Source organism: Boleophthalmus pectinirostris, unplaced genomic scaffold (assembly GCF_026225935.1).
Source record: "Boleophthalmus pectinirostris isolate CB_2022bp ecotype Guang Dong unplaced genomic scaffold, ASM2622593v1 HiC_scaffold_5, whole genome shotgun sequence".
NCBI classification, from domain to species: Eukaryota; Metazoa; Chordata; class Actinopteri; order Gobiiformes; family Gobiidae; genus Boleophthalmus; species Boleophthalmus pectinirostris.
In genome coordinates this window covers 16,540,199-16,564,091 of record NW_026571404.1, presented here as the reverse complement: position 1 = coordinate 16,564,091, position 23,893 = coordinate 16,540,199, and the positions used below count along the sequence as shown (strand labels likewise).

General features: G+C 36.5%; 1 protein-coding gene across 2 annotated transcripts in view; it reads right to left on the bottom strand.

Annotated features, from left to right (window-relative positions):
* Window positions 1-621: 621 nt before the first annotated feature.
* b3galnt2 (beta-1,3-N-acetylgalactosaminyltransferase 2) overlaps window positions 622-23,893 on the bottom strand; it is a 45,880-nt gene continuing 22,608 nt past the window's right edge. The window contains exons 4-12 of one of the 2 annotated variants that reach the window (XM_055162872.1): window positions 21,592-21,791; window positions 18,773-18,883; window positions 16,332-16,442; window positions 16,178-16,256; window positions 14,936-15,119; window positions 12,268-12,393; window positions 10,323-10,482; window positions 8,726-8,782; window positions 622-4,588 (exon numbers count right to left, since the gene is read on the bottom strand). In XM_055162872.1, the coding sequence (XP_055018847.1) occupies window positions 4,451-4,588; window positions 8,726-8,782; window positions 10,323-10,482; window positions 12,268-12,393; window positions 14,936-15,119; window positions 16,178-16,256; window positions 16,332-16,442; window positions 18,773-18,883; window positions 21,592-21,791 (1,166 nt within the window). In that variant the 3' untranslated portion in view covers window positions 622-4,450. The remainder of the gene's footprint in view (window positions 4,589-8,725; window positions 8,783-10,322; window positions 10,483-12,267; window positions 12,394-14,935; window positions 15,120-16,177; window positions 16,257-16,331; window positions 16,443-18,772; window positions 18,884-21,591; window positions 21,792-23,893) is intronic. The other variant, XM_020921529.2, reaches the window with a different exon arrangement.

Below are 23,893 nucleotides of genomic sequence, written 5' to 3'. Positions count from 1 at the left end.
GCAAACGTTCAGAAATAATCATAATAGCCTAATGAAAACATAACAGAACGCTGTAGTTGAGTGAAAGAGATACTAAAGTTCCATGACTTTCCATGACTTCCATGACTGTGAGAACCCTGTGTATGGAATTTAAAAACACTGTGGAGCACTTCTGTATTCCAGTGTTTTCTGTATAAGAGAAGAGCTCAGCCTGAATATGCAGGGTTTGTGTGTTAAACATGTGAATGAAACAAAACACAACTCCAGACATGTTTGGGATGAGGAAACATTAAAAGATAGATCAGAAAATATAATATGAGCACTTCAAATATCCCTATAAACACGTGATACATATAGAGATACATACGTTATACTGTGTAGTAGCCAGTTTTAAGGATGTGACTGACTTAAAGCTTGTGGTCAGTACAGTGTTTTTGGCTGAACTTCCTCTGCTCGACATGCTGGCGCTGTCCTCCACTCACTTCATCCAAAACAAAAGATCAAAGCGTTTTTAGGATTCCTTTCAAGTCGGAGAAATGCGTCCGTGCAACAGCTTGGCCGCAGTCTGTTGTGTTACGCGTGTTTGGGATGGAAGTCACTGAGGATTTTCAATTGATACAAGCCCAAAATAAACAACATTAATATAATTCATCGTACTTAAGAGGTCTTTATTAATAATTGAGAGGATGCGTCTGAACCAAGAGTCGTAATTTGAAGAAAAGTTTCACAGTTTTTCGTAAGTTGTTACATTTCAAAATGTTGTGACATAAAATACACAGATTTGTACATTTTGTGCAGTGAAACATACAGCGGTTATGTACAATAGAGCCCCAGTGATCCCTAGAAGTTTAAATGCAATTACAAAACAATATAGAAACAAGTGTAGCATTGTTAGGCAACAAATAAACAACAGATTTGACAAACTGTAACAAAAAATAAATCATAAATTATTCAAGCAATTTAACACAGTCAACATACATTTTCATATTACCTGTAATGTGGCATGAACCTAAACCATTCAATTTCTGTAAGATTTAAAGTTAAATTAATCTGAATTGCAATGATCAAAGGTCCACAACAAACATGAATATGAATATTAGGATATTAAATGAATATTGAAGTTGCACAGACTGTATCAAAAAGACACTCCTGCTTTTAATTTGCCCAAAATAAACAACAGTGCTGCATGAAAATAGAACTGCAATAACCTTATACTCAAACAATGTATTTGATCCTAAAAAAGAAATATATTGTGTCTTTTGATTTAACCAAAACCAGCTATTTAGATTTTCAGATGATCTACTGAAATGGAAAACTTTTACATGTATGTGTCAGCGTTTCTTTGTTTTGAGTGCACCAACAAACCACAAACCTGGAGTTGTATTTTAAACTTTGCGTGTTTAAAGGCATGTCATGAAAACTTTGTTTATTCAAGAATAATTGTCCAAAAACGCTGTACCAGGTTTTTGCTGTCTTAAAAAGGTGAAAAATTTAAATTAGTTAATTTTTAAAAGTTTGCAGTAGTCCAAAGTTATGCTGCACTTACCTTGGGCATTCCAATCATCCTAATTATTCATGGTGATTTTATTTTTAAAGTTTATAATAAGCACTTTTCATAACTCTCAGAGACCAGTGAAGAGTTTTGCTGCAACAGTAATGCTAATAATGATTATCTGACAAAAAAACGCTTTATAATTAGGTGCAGACAGCACGTAGTAGACATAAATTGACCTCAAGAATACAATATATCTGTACTGGCCTGACCAAGGGCAAGTTTTGATCGAATACATGAGAAATTAATCAGGTACAGAACGTTTAAGTACGAGCTAGTCTTAAAATAAGTCTGTATTTCAATCATAATATTGTAGAGAAGTAAAGAGTAAAATGTCCATCGTAAATCTGGGATTAACTGAGCCATTTTGGATTTTCTAAAAGATCCTAAATCCAACACAAAACTTTGCAAACATATTTCAGATACTGACAAAAAACATTTTAAAGATAATCCAAAAGTCTAATAATACATTAAGGCCACAGCACTTGTACTTGCACAATGAAAGCTACCATTCAAACATCTGTGTGAGAAAGCTCGTCGTGAATGTACATTGTAAAGTAAAGCTGAACGTTATGTACAAAATGGTGTCAAAAATACTTTAAAAGTTTGTCAAGTTTTTCAACAAATGAGCATAAAATGTCCAAGTTTCAGAGCAGCTATTAGACTTTTCTCTCTCTCACTTCTTCTCTTTGATTGTTCTGTATTTACACGTCAATGGCACAAAGCTCGTTCATATGTTACAGTTGAATGTGCATTTGAAGCTACACATGTTCAAAGCTACACATGTGAAAATTTTTTAAGTGAATTCAAAACAATTCATTTTACAACAAGAGAAACTGTGTGGTGATAATCGGTACAATTTACAATATTTCTAACAAAGCGTGATTCAAATGATGAGCAGCACTGATTGCAATTAACTGGGGCTGCACAATGTATCAAAAGCTGATTATTTTCTTTCACACAAATTCCCAATATATAGTGTTTCATTTCAAAGTGCACATTTTAACCTGAAATAACCCACAGGACCAAAATAGAAACAAACGAGAGCTAAACAAGACTAAACCAGATCTTAATCAGGTCTAAACCAGGACAAGCATCGTTAAGGTTAACTTTTCTGGTGGCTGGTCCAGCACCTGCATGTCTCCATGGAGATATTATAGCTTTGCCTGGAATGTTCCACAGTATAGCACTCATTTGACTGAGGGTGTTATTTTGTTTTCTTTTCTTTTTTGCGTCACAATACCTTTAAAATATGGATTTATGCTGTGAGCTGGATTGCCTCTCAACAAATCTCAAGTATAACCAAGATTGGTGACTCTCCTCGTTTCTGCGGAGATTTCATTAATTAATTAATTCAAGTGTAATGCCATACTCACCTAGTGCCTCTGCTCAATTTAATTTCTCTACAGTGACTAGGTCAGAAATCGGAATACACTAGACGGTTTGCAGGAACCCTGGATGTGCGAGTTCGGGACCAACCAATCAGCAAAGAGCCATACATTCTGTGTTGGCAACAATTCCCAAGATCAAGGATTTAAAGCTGGAATAAAGAGAATGTTTGGTGAATTTTATCAAGGGGAAAGACGTTATTGCCCTTCTTCCTAAGGGATTTGGGAAAAGCTAAATGTACCCGTTAGCCCTGTTAGCGGTGCATTACATACGTCATAACCAAATAGCAGCGATTGGTTAAATTAAAAAAGAGCCCACCCTCTGTCGAGCGAACAAATCCAAATGCTGCGAGGCCAGACCGTCTCCACGAAGTGAAACCGTGTGATGAATCAGGCTAATACTCTGGAACATTCAAGGCAAAGACGAGCATGTGTCATTACACTGAGTACACCGACATAAACACAAATATACCATAATTTCAATATACTGCACTGATTGGCAAACAAAGATGTGATGTATAAGCATGTCTAACTGGTGAGATTGTTAAAACAGATTAAAGTCTAACTCGAGTAACCGAGCTTCAAACAGAGTAGAGCCTCCAGTTAGCATCACCCCTCCAGGTAATGCTGATGACACCAGATGCAAGGTCTCAATTAGCCAGGTATTTCATGCTCCTATTCAGCCTTGTGTTGTCATAACTGTATTTTAACTACTGCCGTAGTTACAGTAAGTCTTATGCCTCAGAGAATAAGTCCTGGGTTAGACCTAAATTTAGCCCACATGTGACCTGGTTCGGATCTTGTTGAGCCATGGCTAACCCTTAAATTATTCAAGAGCCTTATTTTCCCTCACATTTTAGCTCAGAAGCATATTAGGATGGTGTAATATTGGGCAGTTGTTTTCAAGTTGTGGAGAAAAAACTTGGGGAAACCGAAGTTTGGAAAGGAAGGTTGAAATATTAATCTACTTACCTACCACAGATCATTAAAAATAATTTAAAACAATAATGTCAGGTCCATGAAAGCTGTGTGACAAATACACAAGTACTACAGTGCCAGTATTCCAGTATCAATTAGATATTTTAACTTGGCCATTTACACTACCAGTCAAAAGTTTGGACACAATATCTCAATCAATGTTTTTTTTTTTTTTTTTTTTGGACTACTTTCTACATTTTATATACGTACAGAAAACACACATTATATAGCAAAGAAAAGTTCTAGGTCTAAAACTTCAAAATCTTCGGTTTAGTTTTATATTTCATATTCAAATCCTCAAAGTAGCCACCCTTTACTTTGTAGTAAACATTTAGAGTTATTCAACTTCTTTCCTTTATTACATAATTCTTTATATCTTACTTCATATATTTGAGGTCTTCTGTATGAATTTAAAATGTAGAAAACAGTACTTATAGTTGTTTGATTATCACAAGAGTTTTTTGTGGAGCCCTAGTTAATTTATTACTAACCCATAGTCAAACTGGTATTGCCCGCTCTTTACCCATAATGCATTGCAGAGGTGTTGGTTAGTTCAGTGGCCCCAGGGACATCCACAGGGGTCCCCACAGGCCTGTTTCCGGCCCCAGAGCAGGTGAAGCTCCTGGGCCGAGTGCTGAGGTGAGGAGAGCATGTCCAGGTAACACTCCTTTTCACACAACCAGCCTGCATCCTGTTAAACAACAGCACAAAGGAGTTCAGTTTTGTTTTATTTGAATGATCAAAATGGATGAAAACAATTAGATTTTTGCTATATCTCTCTGGTCTGACCAGCATGCTAATGACTTGAAAGTCTGTCAATAGTTAGAGAGACAGAGTTCACTAGGGCTGCCAGATTAATCGTAATCGAAATCAAATTTGAAGGAGCTCAATTAGCAAATCACAAAGGCTAAAACAAAACAACTTATTCAGCATAAAAACAGCTAACTCTGTAGTTTAGATCTGTTTCAAAATATGCTTCTGGTATTGGTTTGTAAGTTCATAATTCAGTCTTTTTGTCAATATTTCTGGACGTGTTTAAACTTTGAACAGGATCCTATTATTAAAACATACATCACAAATGTAATCGCATTTGTAACCCTCGTTAGAAAAAGCACAAGAAGATATTTTTCCCAAAACATTCATGTAGAATTTGATTGTCATGATTTCAGATGGAGGACAGTTTTGAGAAAAAATACGAACAATTTGTTAAGGACTGGCTCCACACACCACAATTATTCTTATCCTTTCAACTGACAACAAATCATGCCTTTGTGTTTTAATAATCACCAACTTTCCGAAGCTATTGTAAAAAGGGTATTTCCCTGGATACAGTCAATTACAGAGATATTAACCTTAAACTAGGTCAACAAATCTGCAATCTGACAGTTTCACAGCTAATTCCAACAAACATTTCTGACCTGTCCTCCAGCTCAATTTTAAAACTACAGGGATTCAAAAAATATTGTGATGTTACATGAATATTACCTAGATAGCCTGCACCCTGACAAACAGCATCAAGTTTTCAAGGTTTCATAAATATAAATCGATCAATATGGAGAAAAGTGACGACATTTCCCCCACATCCCTCTGACCTACCTAATGAAACATGATTTGAGTATATCCGTCAATGTTGATGTATAATGCATTTTCTAGCAGCCTATTATTTCTCGCGATGTTCCTGCCTGTCAGTCCATAATAATCCTATGAGCTGTATAATAAATGTCAGAGGAGGATTGATGGAGAGACACAAACAGATTTTGACACACTGCAGGTATTTTTTTCGCTAAATATTATCTAGTATAACCTGGATTCTTATCGTGATCAGGCTTGCCTCTATACAGATCTGACTTGTAACTTGGTCTGGTAGCGCCACTTGCTTATCCCCATATTGACAGACAAGTTTAATGCCAGTAATATCTCTATGCAGACAAGCTTGTGGCAGACCTACACCAGAAAAGTTACACAGTGTTCCTTTAAGCCTGGCCTTTATTTGACCTCAGTATCTCTGCAGTCGCTTCAACAAGTTTGCAGCAGATCTTTGTAAGTTTGCTCAAGGTTACAGTCAGTCCCACTAGACAGAGATGGTTTGTTCAGCAAATTAAATGCACTTTCGTCAATTATTCTCAAGCCAAACTTAGGTACTGACCACAGCAAGAAAAGAAACTAACCACGAAGTTGTTTTAGGACAATTCAAACTGCGGTGTTCACTGACAGTGGCACTAGTGAATAGGGCTGGGTATCAGTAAGAAGTTGCTGATACGATACATATCTCGATACAGTGCGCTTTCGATTCGATACAATACATTTCAAATAAATTTGATACGGCGCAATAAAAAAAAAAATTCTAAATCATGGCTATGATACTAAAAGTCTTTGTGAAACCACTTCTTGTGCAAAGTTCATATGAAACACAAACATTTTAATCATCCAAACAGTGAAAATGTCAAATGTGTTGCATAATCAAGTTTCCTTCCTCTACATACAAGCAACACAACTGTAGCGCTGTAACAAAATAATTTAGTAAAATATACCAAAAAATACTCTTGGCGATATATTGATATAGCAGCGCACAATGTCGATACTGTATCATCACATTTAAATGATACGACATATTGATATTTTGATATTTTTGCACAACCCTATTAGTGAAAACATAATGCTTTTAAAATAAGGCTAAATTTTAATTCAAAGCGTCTACAATCAAAAAACTGTTGTATACTGTCAATGCTTTTATATTTTTAACCTTTTTTTGTTTACTCTTTTGTCTTTTCCTTTTCTTGCCAATTTAAAAATAGTCAATAAACCTTTTTCTTTATTGTCAGAACAAGTTTCTCTCTTGAACTCTTCATGAGTTTGGGAACCATCACTTTTAGCTGAATCTGCTTTCACTGTTGTTGAATATCCTTTTGCCTTGGATTGGGCACGTTTTTGGAGAATGTTTGATGCTGGTATGAATCACATCTATTTTGTTTCAGTTAAACAAAAATCTGTCCAAAGCCTTGTCTCTGCATGACTGGAGTTGAAAATTACACTGTTAGAGCTTTAGACCTGAATCTGTATTGATTGAAATCACCTATTCAGGATTAGCCTTACCTCTCAGCATACCTCCTGATTATTTAATCAGCCTGTTCTGCCCTCCCAATGAGAGCGACAGAGGGGAGGGCTCAACATGCGGCAAACTTAATTAAAGTTTAAGAGAGGTTCAATTAGGGAGCACATGCTATCTGTAATTATTCAGAAATATCATATAGCGCGGCTGCAACAATCAATCAGAGTCATATGTAAAGATCAGATCAGTTGTAACTAAAGTTGGGCAGTAATACGGTATTACGGTATCCTGTAATATTAGCAACTTCATTAAAGTCATTAAAAATCTGCAGTGCATAAGGACTTAATATAATATTATAATTTATTGATACCTACATTTGTTTGCTTAGTACAAATGAATGTGTGGTTGTATTTTAAATTTAATGCAATCACGATTTAAAACTAATAATATCAATATTGTTTCTTTTAACTGTGTGGGGAGATGATGTTTGATTAGTTTCGTTCTGTTGTCATGTGACGCTCATAAGGGAGACCAAGACAAGATGGCAAGTCAGGCCGCAAGCGAATTGGTCCTAAAAAAAAATAAAATAAATACTAGTTCTCCTGCAGTTTGGCAGCATTTTAGCTTCAGGCGCACATTTGTTTATGTTTTACAGAAACAAAACTTAAAACCACAGGGCTCATTTACATAAACTATAAAGTGCTGATAAAAACAGCTCCCTCCTTGTGCAGCTCATGCAGCTCAGCTTCTATCAGATTAGCCCATTGACACTGGATGTTGTCCGTTTGTTGTCCATGGTCAAGCACAACATTTTTGTGCTTGACCATGTTTATTTGTTACACGACATAGCGATATGGCACTTGTTATAGGAGCGTCTGGAACAGCGACCAGATCAAGTGGTTGAGCGCGTTCATGCGCTGCAGTAAAGAGCAACGTGTGTTATTTCAAACGCCAGGTCTTGATTGGAACATGTGCGGGATACATTTGGATTATTTTTCATTGGGGAAATAATGTAGTTAAAGGACATGACTCAGTGGAATATGTTCTTTCTGCGACAGAGGGTGTGCTGCTGACGGTGAGTCTGTTCTGAGCATGTATCACGTTGGAGATGGTTCATGTGAAATTTTTCAGAGATTAAAAATCTGCAGGTCATACGCATAGACCGTATAGCGGTGTTGCTTCGTAGCTTACCATAGTCGTACATTTTGGAAATATGATAATACTGTATACCCCGGTGAAATCCTGATAAGGTTTAATGGTATAAAAATTTGGATACCGCTCAACCCTAGTTGTAACTAATAAACTATTTGAAAAACATAAATATTGTGTCCAAGATTGTAATCTCATGCAAATTTTTTTTATTTTATTTTTTTTATGAAACTTGACACTATGACACAGTAAAGTAGTAAAAAATACATAATGGTTAAAAACTCTAGACTAGAGACTTACACACAATTACACACTTACACATTGCAACTAAAAATGACTAAAACAACTACTACTGCTTTTTAAACAGCCATTTAAGGGTTATATGGACTTGCAGACAGATTCAGCTATGCAATAGGAATCCATTAAACTCTCCTGGATCAAAGCAATGGTCTGGACAAGCACCAAAACTAATTAATTTGTCCATGGTCCAATACTCATCTTCTTTAATCTCGATTTTTTTATAGTAGAAAAAGTAAGACTGCAATGTGATAAACCACTCTAAATTAAAGTCATTTTTCACCGTAATGCAAATACAAAATGTGAGAGTCTGTCAAACTAAAAGCTCTTTACCTGATATTTCTGGGGTCCAACAGCTGCCATCCAGATGCCCATGCTCACATCCTCTCCCTGGAAACACCACACTCACTTTAAATAAATGAGTTTCTGGATTTACATAACTCTCTGCCTCCACAGATTTAAAGATGCACGGTGTAACATTTCTGGTAGAGGCTCTTCATAGAAATGGTACTTTGCCCCGAATGTTCCTTAAGTTGGTCTATGTTGCATTAATAATATTTCAGGTGTGAGTGCCTAAAAAACCCTTCACCTGCATAAATCTGTGGCCAGGTTCACTTTTCCACAGATCAGACACGTAACATGCTTGGTGATGCCCTGTGTTTGCATCCATGAAGATACATAAGTTCAATGCCATACTTTGAACATTTTCAGTAAATTAATTATAAATAAATTCAGCAATTTTGACTTCAATACTAACAAATACCCTCGATACTCAAGGCTCCGATACCACTAATGGTAAAAAACAAAGCAAAACACTAATTTTCAGACTGTAGAATTTTTTTATTTTTATTTTTTTGTAACTTTCAACACAAAATAATAGTACGTTCCAGAGGTGGGACCAAGTTGTTGTTTTGCGAGTCTCCAGTAAGTCTCAAGTCTTTGACCTCAAGTCCGAGTCAAGTCCCAAGTCAAAGACAGGCAAGTCCAAGTCAAGTCTCGAGTCATTGGCCCATAAGTCCAAGTCCAAGGCATCCGCTTTGAGCTTCAAGTCATTTCAAGTCCAAAATACCAAATATAGCTTAGATTTTTGAAATTTATATGAATTTTAAACTAAACTGTACTGAAAAGGTCATGGTATATTTATATATGAGTATCTACATAAGAGTTGTAGAAACGCAATTTTTTCTTTTTAAATGTCTTGACAAGATCTTAGTGTGAATCATTACAGTCAGATTTAAAAGAATTCAGATTTTAAAATGCTAAATAACAGACGTCTGCATTAAAATGAAATGACCATGTTCTATTTAGTTCCCTCTGTTTTACTCTATTGTACTGTATATTACTGTATATACTGTACATTTCTGTAGTACATTTGAGGATACCATGTCACAGTACTTCAGTTAGATCCAAAATACAACAAACAGAAAAGTGGGAGGGACATATTCCAGTTTGTTCCTATAAAATTCAGCACCACATGGATCAACTGTCTAAAAACATGTCAATTTTTAGTAGAAGCATCAAGTCTTCTCAAGTCACAGGCCTCAAGTCCTGAGTCATTGACCTACAAGTCCAGGTCGAGTTCCAAGTCTTAGTCTGTTTTATCAAGTCAAGTCTCAAGTCCTAAAAATAGTGACTCAAGTCTGACTCGAGTCCAAGTTATGATGTGCAAGTCCCCACCTCTGGTACTTTCTATATGTTCCTATGTGATCATCCTAAAAAAAACTGTTCTGATCGGTCACATTTTTATTGATAGTATCAATACAAATGTTCAAATTAATATCTAGTTTCAATACTGGTTTTAGCATCAATTAGTATCCGTTTTCCCACATTTGACAACCATACTCCACAGAGATAAACGAGAAGTGGGCCCTCAAGTAGAAAAGTTACACAGTGCACCTTTAGAACCACACATGTTATGTTACTTTCATACCTGGTACGCCTTGAGTTTCTCTGCATTACTGGCCAACCATTGGACGAGATCCTTGGAGACGACATATCCCGACCCACAGGCAAAAGCAGGATAGGCCGGGCTCGGGTACTCCAGCTCCTGCCACTTCCCGATACGGTCCACTGCCCAGCTCTGTCTGAAACTGGGGCACAGACAGTTAGCATCACATCTGCACATTCACCTGACCTTTGTGAAATATGCATGCACTTTGTCTAGCCTTTAGCTTCTATAGTTCACATGAGTTTGCAAATTCAATTCATAAATGCAGCAAGGGACTAAAGCTGGAGAGTATGAATAGGGATGGTTGAGACATTTGTATGGGTGATATCAGAGAGGTTTTTGCATGTACTGAAGGAGGTCTGATATTAAAGGTCTTATATTATGCAAAATGAACTCTTGTGAGCTTTAAGCCATGTTAAGATTGTTGTTACCTCATCAAAAACATACCCAGACTTGTGTTTTGTTTCATTCACACATTTGAGTAATCCTGCATTATTAATCTGTCTACATCTCCAAAGTTTAATACACTCTGTTCCACCTTGAGTTTTCATGTTAACAGCTAATTTTTACCTTTTGTTCCCACTCTTTTTCACTGACAAAATAAAAAAAAAATTTCCATTACTTTTTCATGACCTAAAGTGAATTTTCCATGACTTTACAGCACTGTACATGTGTAGGATTGATCATACTTTTAGGACTAAATATGAAATTTTAACCCTTTGCACTCACCTTATGATTTGGCATTATAGTTTTTAACATTTAACATTTAACATTAACCTTAATTAACATTTAAAATACTGTCAATGCATTTATTGCCGTCTCTTTCAGAAATAATCACAATAGCCTAATGATAACTTAACAGAATGCTATAGTTGTATGAGAGAGATACTAAAATTCCATGACTTTTCCAGGCCTGGAAAATGACATTTTCAATTTTCATGAAATGGAAATTGAAAATGTCAATTTCCATTTATTGGAAATGGAAATGGAAACTGACATTTCCATGGAGAAATGGGTACCCTGAATTCAGCTCAAATATACAGGGTTTGTGTGTGAATAAAACAAAGAGGAAACAACATTATAACAAATCATCGCAACTGAACTGGAGTCGTAATTGGAATAGACAGAGTTAGAAAATGTGTCTATATTTTACTAAATTGTTCTGCGTTACAATAATTATCAAATTTTTTTTACAAAAATGCCATAGCGCTAATGTGTTATTCCATGTTTATGTCTTTTTAACAGCCTTGTGGTAATAGAAGAGCTATTAGGCAAAATAAATACATAAAAACTGGACACATTTCTATGCAAACAAATTACAAATATTCCAGATACAGATTTTTTTTAAGTGAAAAGTAAACTATTGAAATTAAACTTTTAAAAATCTAGTTTGGCTGTGTATACTTTATTTATAATTAACATCCATATTGTATTTTGTAAAAGTTTATATTCTTCACAATTTTGCTTTTTATTTTACCCCTTCACATTTAAATTACTACTATTCAACTAGTGTACATAAGATTAATGGTATTGTCCCTCCATAAATTTATTCAAACTCTACACCGCAATTATAATTACCCAATAGCTCAAATTCTTCAGGTACACTTTATTTAGCCAGCAATATTATTTATGTTACTGTCGTGTATTTCTCTATGATATTTGAGCCAATCTAATTCACTTTGTTTTGTGTTCTTGTACATCAGATAATGAGTCATTCAATATCTAAAAGAAGAAGTATTTAGAGAAGTCAAAAATGTACATGAGTAAGAGTATTGTTACTTCAAAAATAATATTACACAGATGTAGAGGTTCAAGAAAGTAAGTACTTTTGTCAACTACTCCTCCAGGTAGTGTACTAAGTCTGAATGTAAACGTCTAATGGTACATAAGCCTGCCTAAAAGCACAAAGTCACTGTACTCTACTCACTTGCCCCACCAGAAGTTGCTGCGTTTTAGGGCCTTCTGGTCGATCTTTGTCAAAACTGCGTCCACATCGATGTAACAGTCATCGTCGGTCTTCAGCAGGAGGTTAAAGTCTGCATTTCCCACAGACCTGAAACACACGGGAGTTTGTGACCTTAATTAAGAAGTCCAAATTCACATTATTCCCCAAATCTCAGAGTGAAGTCACATTCAAATACCAGCCGCAGTAAAGGGCAAGAGGAGGGCAAAACAAATGATACACTCTGGGCAGTTCGCCGAGTCGTTGATATCTGAGGGGGGTACTTACGTTTGTCATTTACTCATATAACAAGGTTTCTCCATGAATATGAATACAGTACTATTAATTGAGCAGTATCTCGGGGTCTTTTTCATGAGTGAGGGGACGATGGAGCGTGAGATTGACAGGTGGATCAGTGCAGCTTCTGTAGTGATTTGGTCGCTGTATCAGACCGTTGTGGTGAATAAGGCGCTGAGACAAAAGGCAAAGCTCTCAATTTACTGGTCAATCCACGTTCCTACCCTCGCCTATGGTGATGAGGTTTAGGTAATGATCGAAAGGATAAGATCACAGATACAAGCAGTCAAAATCTGTTTCCTCCACATGGCGGCTGGGCGCTCCCAGAGATAAGAGTGAAGAGCTCAGTCCCACAGGAGGAGCACGGAGTAGAGCCACTGCTCTTCCACATAGAGAGGAGCAGCTGAGGTGGCTGAGGCATCTGTTCTGGAAGCCTCCCAGACACCTCCCTGTGGAGGTGTTCTAGGTACAACCCACTAGGAGGAGGCCCTGGAAAAGACCCAGGACAAACTGGAGGGACTATGTCTCTCGGCTGGCCTGGAAGCCCCCAGAAGAGCTGGAGGAAGTGTCCCAGGTGAAGGAAGTTTGGGAGCCCCTGTTTAGACTACTGCCTAAAAGCAGTACTTTTGTCAAATCTATCACATTAATAACAGTTACCAGTACTTATCAATTCAAAACTATTTTGAGGAATGAATAATTTGGATCTTGAATTTCCCAAACAAATCTGAAAAGAAAAACAACAATTTCGGTTTTGCAAGTACAAAAAAAACATTTTGTAGAAATTATGCTTACATTTAAAATTTATTTGGGTAAGGACCGTTTGTTTTGTTTAGTTTTTCCTAGTATTAAATTTATATATGTATGAATAACATTTTTTGTATAAATGTACTCAAACGCAAATTTTTTTTTTTGAAAAGTTACGCCTTTCACTTGTACTTGATGGATGCCATTTGGAAGTACAAATATTCTTACTTTTACTATAATTGACCTTACCCTGTCAGCTCGTGGCTTGTTGCTGCGATTGGGTGACTCACAGCTGTATTTTTTGGAGGTGATTGCAGTGCAGATTGTAACAGAGAGAGGTTTTTCACAGTGAACGCCACACTTTCATTTCAGACGGCTGATTTCCTCTGAGGCCCGGCCAATTCGGACTCAAAGAATAGGAGTCATTAGCACTAGGGCTGCACTGGATTTCACAGATTTATCATTACTATGGTGTATTCACAAATGCAATAACCAGAATTAATGTTTCTATTAGGAGACATTCATTTAGGACTTTACTGATAATATTAACTGAAAATGTACTCAATTCTTTAAAGATCTGGTAATTATTCCTTTCACTAATAAGTAGTCTTATTTAACTGCTGATATTGATTGATTACCTTTTGCTGTGGACTATTAAGTACAAGGACTGCTTTGTTTGGAATGAACTTTTATATAAAACAATAATATTCACAGTTATTTAATATAGCATGTTTGTGATGATCTGAAGTTAATTTGTGCTGATGGAAAAGATGTTGAACTCTATAATAACTGACCATATAAGACTGGGACAGTGATTTAAAGGTGCACTATATAACTTTACTAAGGCCCGGGAGCCAAATGTGGACCTCAGAGCCAAATTTGTTGGCTCTCAACCTTTTTCCTCAATTGGAATAAATGATCATAAAGAGATTTTTTTTTACTGCAAACTGATGCACATCTAAGTAAGTAAAACATAGTGGCATCTCGTCGTATTGTGACACAAACCTAAAATGTCCCAAACCTTAATAAAAGTACAGTGACTCTACAATAGGCATGTTAGAGGCACCAATCTGAACGAATCACTGTATTGACCAACTGTCTGCAGTTCTCCACTTTGAAAAAGTTTTCCTCGGTGCACACTCGGCCTAAATCTATTGTTTTGCTGCTGCAGTTCTCTGCACTCTAAAAAGGCAAAGACAACTCATAGCACAAGATCCTTTATGCATTTCATTTTTCATTGCTGAAAACCTGTATCATAAGAACCAAACATCATATACTAAAACTTAAATTTAAGTAAAAAAAAAACAAACAAAAAAAACCCAAAAAACTGGATAAAATTGGACCTTTCTTGAACAGTTTTATCTTCAGTTTTATCAGAACTAGTCCGCATGGTTTAATAAACATATACTATTATTTGGTATTAAAAATGATTAAAAAATTAGCTTTTAAAATTATCATTTGGATCAGAATTGGTATTGAGTAAGTCTTGAGTTTACTCTTTATTATCAAAATTAAATTTGAAATGTTGTAATTCTATCATACCATGTGAAAAATGTTATGATGATATTGTACAGTGAGATTTTTGAACATCCCACTCTGTGACGGGACTCACCACTTGTAGAACTGCAGTAGTTTGGTGGGCACGTTCCTGTAGGTGTCCACCACATCCACAAACACCATGTCTCCATGTCTCAGACTCTCCTGCTCCAGGGACATGTCCTCCTGCCTCAGCTCCAGAACGTGCTTCTCCATCCGGGCTGGACGAGCTCGCAGCAGCCCTGACAGAGTCTCAGCATCTGTGGAGACGAGAGGGGGAAGATGTAAATAAGAGAAATAATTATGAAGAAATAATTTTTGTTATTAATATTTCTGCTCACAATCTAATGTGTTTTTATATCTCAGGAAGGGCTGTTGTACTCAAAATGATCAGTACAGCAATATATCGTGACTTCTTGACAATATCGATATGAGAAGCTGTATTGTGAACAACATAAATTCATTATAAACTGATGCACTTAACTAATCCCAAATCCCAGCCTGATCTCAGGACCAGGGCTGTTTATTAAATCAATCAAATAAAAAAATCTATAGAAACTAAAACTAGTATTGAAACTATGACTATGGCTAACTTTGAGCAGGTATCGGGACAAGAGGGATTTGAACCATAAACCTTCTGAATTATTATATCAGATCCTCAGCCTTCACAATCTCTTGAAAGCACATTGAAGTACTCAATCACAGGATAGCTGAGTGAAGTGTTTTGCCCAAGGACACAACCACAGTAGTCAGTAGTGTAATTAAAATGATAAATTCACCACATTTGGTGTCATTTAGAGAGAATCATTTCTATTGGGGAAATACTTGTTGAAAATGTAAAAATAATTTAGTGATTATATCCAGACAACATCAGCTCATTGTTGTATAATGCGATTAATCATTTTTGCCATCGCCACATTTATGTTCCTCTAAATGGAAACACGGTACAAGCAATTCAATAAATCTGTTTGGCAAATAATACATAATAACAAGCGCTGGTGCAAAGAATGGGCCATTAGTTTGTATTCACTGATGGAAGAATTTAATTTCTTTGTTTCTCAATGACTAGAAATCCATTTCACAAAAGAGCTGCAAATAAAGGAGGCTAGATTACAATAAACACACAGGCTACGACAAGGGGAGAAATATCCCCCTTTTCGCTCGTATGCAAGAGCCCCTAACAAATAAAAAACAAGCTAATCTCTTAACCTGCCAATGTGAACAATGTTTTTGAACTCTGTCATGTGGGGTTGTCCTCAAACATTTGGCTAAAAGACCATTATCGTTTTCATGAATATCTCTCAATGAATAAACAAACCGTAAATATTGAACGTGAAGCCTCCAGCCAGACCAGGGAAGCCGAGTGCACTTCTGTGAGGCAGTATGCCCTCTGCTATCTGCAACGCACAGTCTGTCCTTTATAAATGAACATGCTTTATTTGACTTCCTGAATTAATTATAATGGGACTTACAGAGGAGAACTTCAGAACTCCTCCTCCATCATTGAGCTGCACAGACGATGAGTTGACTGAAGTTAATCCAGCGGAGTCCAGGCTCTCCCAAACCAAAGTCCCCTCAAAACCCTATGAAATACATTACCAGTCAAAGGTTTGGACACACACATTCATTTAGGTCTTTTAATTTATTTGACTAACTAAAAACCTTTTAGATCACTGATTTGCACTTTTGGCATTTCTTGACCCTGACAAGACACAGCTGTGAAGTGAAAACCATTTCATGTTAATTCATCAAAAAGCTCATTGAGAGAAGGCCAAGGGTTTGCAGGGCTGTCGGCAAAGCAAAGGGCAACTACTCGGACAAATTAAAGGGACAGTTCAGAATTTTGGGCATTGGCTAACTAAGAAATGAGGCCCAGAGTGTTGGAGACGTGTGGAGACACTTTTTTAAATACTGTATTTTGAGCATTATTAGGCGCTCTTGATTATAAGGCGCACTGTCATAGGATGGTCTATTTTAAAACTTTTTTCATAAATAAACGGCACTGAACTTTGAACGAAACACAACAGTTAGATGGCTCAGTCGGACTTTGTTTGGCACGGTCACGGTGATTCTCGGCTTTGTTCAGTTGTGGCATGTAGGGAGGGTGCTGTCTGGGACCGCTGGATTGTTGGCGTGTTCGCAGTGACTCAGTTGTTCAGTTGTGGCAGTGTAGCACATTTCACTCAATTTTTCAGTTCATTCCTCCATTGCATTTTTCGTCCGCGCAGAGTGATGAGTGTGGCTGCGGGTGTTTTTCGCTGCGGGGTCGCTGTCTGCTCCGTGTGTGTTTGCGTGCGCTGTGGGTGGTGCAGCTTTGTAGTTTACTGAAGTCGTGCTGGGACACCCGAGTGGATTCGTGTATTGGGCATGCAGTCGTTTTTTGATGGGGTTGGAGGCTTAAGAGCGTGCCCAATAGAAAATACAGTATTCCATCCAGTCTTGTATTTGCAGAGCTCGCTGGTGTTAGACTAGTGCATGTCAATGGCCATCCTGCCACTAAAAACACTCTTACCCACACCACAAAACACCCAAAGCAAAACTATTATTACTCAAGACCGATGTAAATGTCTGTGTTGATAGAATAATGTTTGAAAAAAAAATTAACCTTGCATCGCATTAATCGTCGCATGTTGAGAGACTATTTTCTCATATATCAGTACGCCACTGCCAAGCTTTCTATCAGGAAGTACAACTCGCTTCAAATGCAAGGTTAGTTTATTTCAAACATTATTCTATCAACACAGACATTCACATCGACAGTCTGGCGTAATAATAGATTTGCTTCGGGTGCTTTGTGGAGTGGGTAAGACTGTTTTTAGGCTATGGCCATTGACATGCGCTAGTCTAGCACCAGCGACCTCTGCAAATACAAGGACTGGATGGAATATTTTAAAAAGTGTCTCCACACGTCTCCAACACTCTGAGACCCTATATCCAAAATTCCAAACTGTCCCTTTAAATATTTAGTTGAGTTATTTAAGTTTTTTTTTCTTTGTTACATAATTCCATACATCCTGATTCATATATTTGATGTTTTCCTTGTGTAGACTATATAAAATGTTGAAAGTGGTCAACCTTAACAAAAAACACACCGAAAAAGAACTGGCAGAGCACCCTGCATCTTATTTAATTACAGGTGTTATTCTTATTGCTCTGGCCTCTCAGTTGGCTTGGTGCTGCCACCTGCTTGTCTCCATGGAAATAAATGCCATGCTGTGGAACCATTCCAGGGAAAGCAGCCATAAGTCTGAGCTGATGATTATATAATATATAATCAAATCTTAATGTTTTGCCATATCGCCCACTCCTAATTCAATCAATATGACTGTCTGTTGGAATTGATCACACAGAGCAAACACAACAGCCAATATATGCACTAATTAGAAGTATCCACATGTATACAGTGCTTTATATAGGCACTGGAGGAAACGGCATAACGCAAATACCGACAAGGATCAAACAGCAACTTTGGGTGTAATGAATTCAAACCTACTGCAAGCTGCAATGGCTGAAAAGATAAATAGTTTTTTTTATTAGAAGTGAACCATGTGGAAAAAGATGACAGTTTTCTGACAAGTATTGCAATTATGACAGAATTTGCAAGTTTTAAAAAAATCAAAATTCGGTTCACAGATGTAGACACGTTATGAAGATTACCACTAAAATATAAAATGATAATGATAATAATATTGATGTCTAAACTACAGGATTAACAAGCTTTATAGATAATAAAGCCCACAGCAGACAGGAAATGGCTATTTAGAGTCCATTATATTACTCAATTAACCAAGTCTCTGCGCTTTAAATAGATGTCATTAGAAAACCAATTCTGATTTGATTTTTCACTTGACCGGTCATAATGTTATGGCTGATCTCTAAGTGTTGTGGTCAGCAGAAGTGTTGTGAGTCTGACCTTAGGCAAAATGAACTGCTCCACTGGTTTGTACCACACTCCGTTCACCAGGGCCCCAGTGCTGATGGAGCTGAATCGCGCAGTCACCACAGCCTCCTGAAACACGTACAACTTTCACCCCAAAGGAAAACGTCAAAAAGACTTTCTTCTTACAAACTTTAGGTCAACTTTCAGCTTTTTTTGCCACACAGTATACTTGTCTTTACTCTCAGAAAATGAGGAATGCCACAGGGACTAAACTTTGTCCTGCCACAAACAAGTTCTTCAGTAAAGTTTGTTTTGACCTGTCCCTAAAAAAATCAATGAACAGGACTTAAATGAACTTTTCTTTTTGTCAGTAAAGGTGGCATAAAGTCATCCATACAAGGTGTTTAGGCTTTTGCTAAGACTATGATGGTACAGGCTAGAGATGGGCATGATTAGTCGCCTAATCAATAATTGATAATTAAGAATTTCATCAACCTCGTTCATTTTTAATCGACAAACCGAATGTAGGTTGTTGTGCATAGCGTAAGGAGACAAGAGTGCGTCTGACAGCGCAGACACTGGAGTTGTTGCCTCATAGTCTCACATTTTGTCTCTGGCAAACCTCCTTGGAGATCACTACACCACTCAGTGAGTGCATTTACATGCAGATCAGTATCCCGGTTATGATTGGGTTTTTTGAGTATCCCGGTTTCGTCATGGTGCATGTGTATGCAGTATCCCAACATAAAGTTGAGTGTGCATGCATCGAAAAGACGAACACTTTTCAGTTTTTTCATCACAACAGTAGCCAAAATAAATAAAGTGACCAACATAAATAATGTGAGTGAAATGACTGTTAAAGAGCTGCACTAAGAGCTAAGAGCAGCACTAATAGTTTATGCAAATGAGCCATGCAGTTTTAAGTTTCATTTCTGTAAGATGTAAACAAATGTGGCGAAGCTGCATTAAACACATTATAATTTCAAACAGGCTGATGTGGCTCTGTAGTGGTTATGGTTTATATGTTGTAAAGTTGAGCTTATTTATGCAGATTAGTAATAATAATGCAATAATAATGATGATAATTTTAAAATAAAAACGTTAATGATTAATTGAAAATCATTAGTTAATTAGATTAAGAAAATTTTATTGAATGCCCAACCCTTGTACAAGTAATCCTTATTTAAATAAGTATTGAATACAATTGTTTGTTTTTTTGTAGTAGAAGCAATGTTTAAAGATTTAAAGGTTATAGAGGTAATAAGATTATAAAAGGTATGCCTATATATTTATGATAATACAATAAGCCAGCTCTCTAGTATGTGGGGTGGGTTACGTGATGTGAAATGTTTGAGCGCCACTGCAATAAAAAGCACAATTTATAATACTAACTGATTGCTCAGTTTGTTAACTATGAAGAAAAAATATTAGATTATGAAAGACTCTTATAGTTAAATCATTTTACAATTTTCGGTTCATTTGTTACTGTATTTTGTCACATGGGGTACAAAGCTCCCTTTTAATATTTCTATGTTTATGGCAAGCGTTTCAGCCAGAGAAAAATTACGCCCATAACAGTTCTAAAAGCAGGATTTTTTTTATGTTGAATGACAAATACTAGAAATAAAAATCTTGACTCATTTCATTTTTCAAAAGTAGATTTAAAAAAAAGTGTTGGCAAAAATGTTGATAGTGTTCGAAGTTTGCTTTCACACAAAAATATAAGTTCCATATTCATTCCTCTTCTTGTTGTCTGTGTCTACCAAATTTGCCTATAATATCTCACTGAAGGCAATAAACTATATCCCCAAGCATCAAATATACAACATTTTACAAATACTGGACTATAAAATGTGTCTTTTATCATAGCTGAGCACTCCTCCACCGTCCATTATCCCAAATAGCCTGTTGTTTTGTATCTGTAAACAGTGCAGTAAACAGGAGCAGTGTCCTCCAGCTGCCCCCAGGCTCCGAGCGCAGAGCGGACTACATTACACCCCGAGGTACCTGCCGCGTTAACAGGCCCAGACAAATGCTAGGGGACAAAAAATATCTGTCTTTTTACAGTGGTCGTGATAGTTTTATACGCTGTTAAAGTATTTTCCCGTCATTTCAATTATTTCAGCCAACGCAAGGCATGCATAAATCAGAACCAACTACTGCCTGCTTCTGCGGATTTAGAAGCGGATTGAAGGCAAATGTAATGACAAAATGTAGATCCAAAGACTTTTAAGCCTGAAACGCCCACGATAAATACTTTATCAGCTGATAATTCAATATATGACAGATCCAACAGTAATTCTTGAGGGTCAATATATTTCGTGATACTTTTTCTTTGTACTAGTGGGAAACTTTTTTTTATTTTTCTTTACAACAACTAGATTTGAGCTCTTGAGGGTTGACTAAATAACTTCTATGCCTCTTTACAGAAACAAAGTAACTACTAAAGTGCTTAATTCTGCTGTTGAATGCATGTTTATTTATTTATCTTTTTTATAATATTGTACATTTATCATAGTTTTTGAGGATAATCTTGCCTTACTGTGTCAGTGACATGAATCAGTTTCAATATTACCAGTTATCTTCTATATTTTCTTCCAAAATATATTGTATTTGTTATTGTGATAGACCTAATTCATTTTGAAGAATCATTAAGTAAATTGTAATTATTGATATTCCAATTTTGTGGTTTTATGTATAAATTTTCCTAAGCAGTACATTAATTCTTGTTTACTTTTTGTATGGTTGACTGGCTACATTCAGAAAAGCAGGAAAACGGAGCTTGTTTCTTATAAAAAAATGATCAAGTTTTTCCTGCCCACATCTGAGAGCGTTAAATTCTTGTCTGTTACCTCTTGGTCAAGTTGGAGCAGCTTCACAGTCACATTGGTCTGGGGCTCAGAGAGGGTCCCGCTCGAAAACACCCCCAAACGGGTGATCACCACTGGGTGCAGCACCTTAAAGTCCAGAGCGATGACTGAAACATCCGAGGAGAGCAGAGCAGAGGGGTCCGACAGCTTCACAATCTCTATCTCTGAAGACTGCCCCGCGGCTGGAAAAAGATACACACACACACACACTTCACCTTAGATTTTTGGGAAATAGTTTTACACCAAATCTGATACATCAACTTTATCCAACTTTTTCTTTGTACTAATGGGGGACTTTCTTTTTTTTTCTGTACTACAATAAGCTTGAGCTATAGAGGACTGAATACAAAACTACTATGACTCACAGTATTTCATTCTGTTGTTTATTTATTGCACTTAGTGTTTTTGGATTTTTTTTTTTTAGGGATAATCCTGCTTTAGGGGTTTGTGTCAGTGGCATAAATTAGATTCAGTATTATTGTTTATTGTCTAGACTTCCTTCAGCAATATATTGTACTTCCAAATTTATTATAGTGACCGGCCTAATCGAAGGTTAAGATTTACGTGATTGTCCTCAAGGAGAAAATTGGTAGTACAGTATTATAATAACAAGCACCCAGAACCCTGAAACCCTAAACCCTGAATCCCAATACATTATTTTAAGATTTTACTGCACTGTGCTTAATGGGTTGTATTGTAACGTATTGTAGAGTTGTGTATGATCCCTTTTGGTCAAAAGAAAAAAATATATACTTGAAATATACTAGGCATAGTCAAGGTACAACCAAATGTCAAGTGGACTTTTTTCACATTTGGTCTCTAGCACTATTAAGCGTTACACACATTTAAAGCGCCTAATATTATAGAGGATATTTTTCACATAGAAGATTCAGAAAAAAGAAACTCATCATGGTCCAGTTTTGCCCTTCACAAGACAAAAATCTCTTTTGTACCTCTTGACCAGAAACACTCCAGGAGCTGCCAAAGAGAGGCTCTGACCAGGTCACCTCACTAACCACTCAAATCTGTCCCTCACTAAGATTACAAACTCTCTAAAATCCTAAGAGATGAAATGTTCCCTCTGTTTGTCTGTGTCTAAAAGTTAAAATAATGCTGGTGGTCACCATTATGTTATTATCTTGTAAAGGTCTGACGTTACATAAAATGGATTCTTGTAAGCTTTTAGGCATGTTATAATGTTTCTACCTCCTCAAAAACTTACCCAGAGTTGTGTTTTGTTTTGTTTCATTGACACATTTGAGGAACTCTTTATTCTTAGTCTGTCTACATCTCCAAATCTCAAAATGCTCTGTTCCACTTTTTGTTGTAATGAAGCGGTAGTTTTCAAGTTAACAGCTCCTTTTGCCTTTTGTTCAGTAGAGACTTGCAATTCCAGGACTGAAATCATCATTATTCAAATCAAAGCCAAATGATTGTAGTGAACGGTGCAAAGAACTTAAAACCGTAGTGGAGCAGCTCCTGTATTACCACATAACATCACAAGGTAGAACAGTTTTTAGTTTGAGGTACAAACTCGGTCTAAATATGCAGTGTGTTTGTGTTAAACATGTGTGAATGAAAAAAAACACACCAGGTTATGCTTTCAATGAGGTCACATCATTATAACACAGAATACTGTAATATAGACTCCTAAGTGAATCAGTATTCAAGAGTGGAAGAATCTACTCTATACGTGAAAATTGTGAATGTACATGTTAAAAAACAACTCCTTATTCTTAAGTACGACGTCTAAATCAACATTACCCCAGAGATCAATGCACAGATCAAGGCAGTTTTAAAAATGGTTCTAAACTTCATGTGCCTCCCACACAAGTTCTGCTGCTCGTTCTAAGTTTAGATGTCGCACCAAAGAAAAGGCAGAAGATATTTATGTTTTTCAGTCTGACCAAAAGGAAGGTAGAGTTAGTGTTCAAACTTTAAAGGTGTCCATGAAAATTGACAAAAACACTGAAATATGAACTGACAAACTACTGCATGAATCTGAACAGAACTAAACTACAGAGTTAGCAGTTTTTAAGCAGAAAAAGACACTTTGTTGGAGGGAATTATGGTACATCAAAAACCGCAGCCTTTGCAATTTGCTAATTACATTTTTAAATTTTATTTATTTAACCAGGAGAACCTAATTGAGATTAAAAATCTGTTTTCCAAGAGTGTCCTGGTCAAGAGACAGCACAATTTACAATCATCAAACAGAGATAGAGAAAAACCTTGGGCCAATCAACTGTACTCATCATCCAATAACCTCATTAAGACTGTTTTA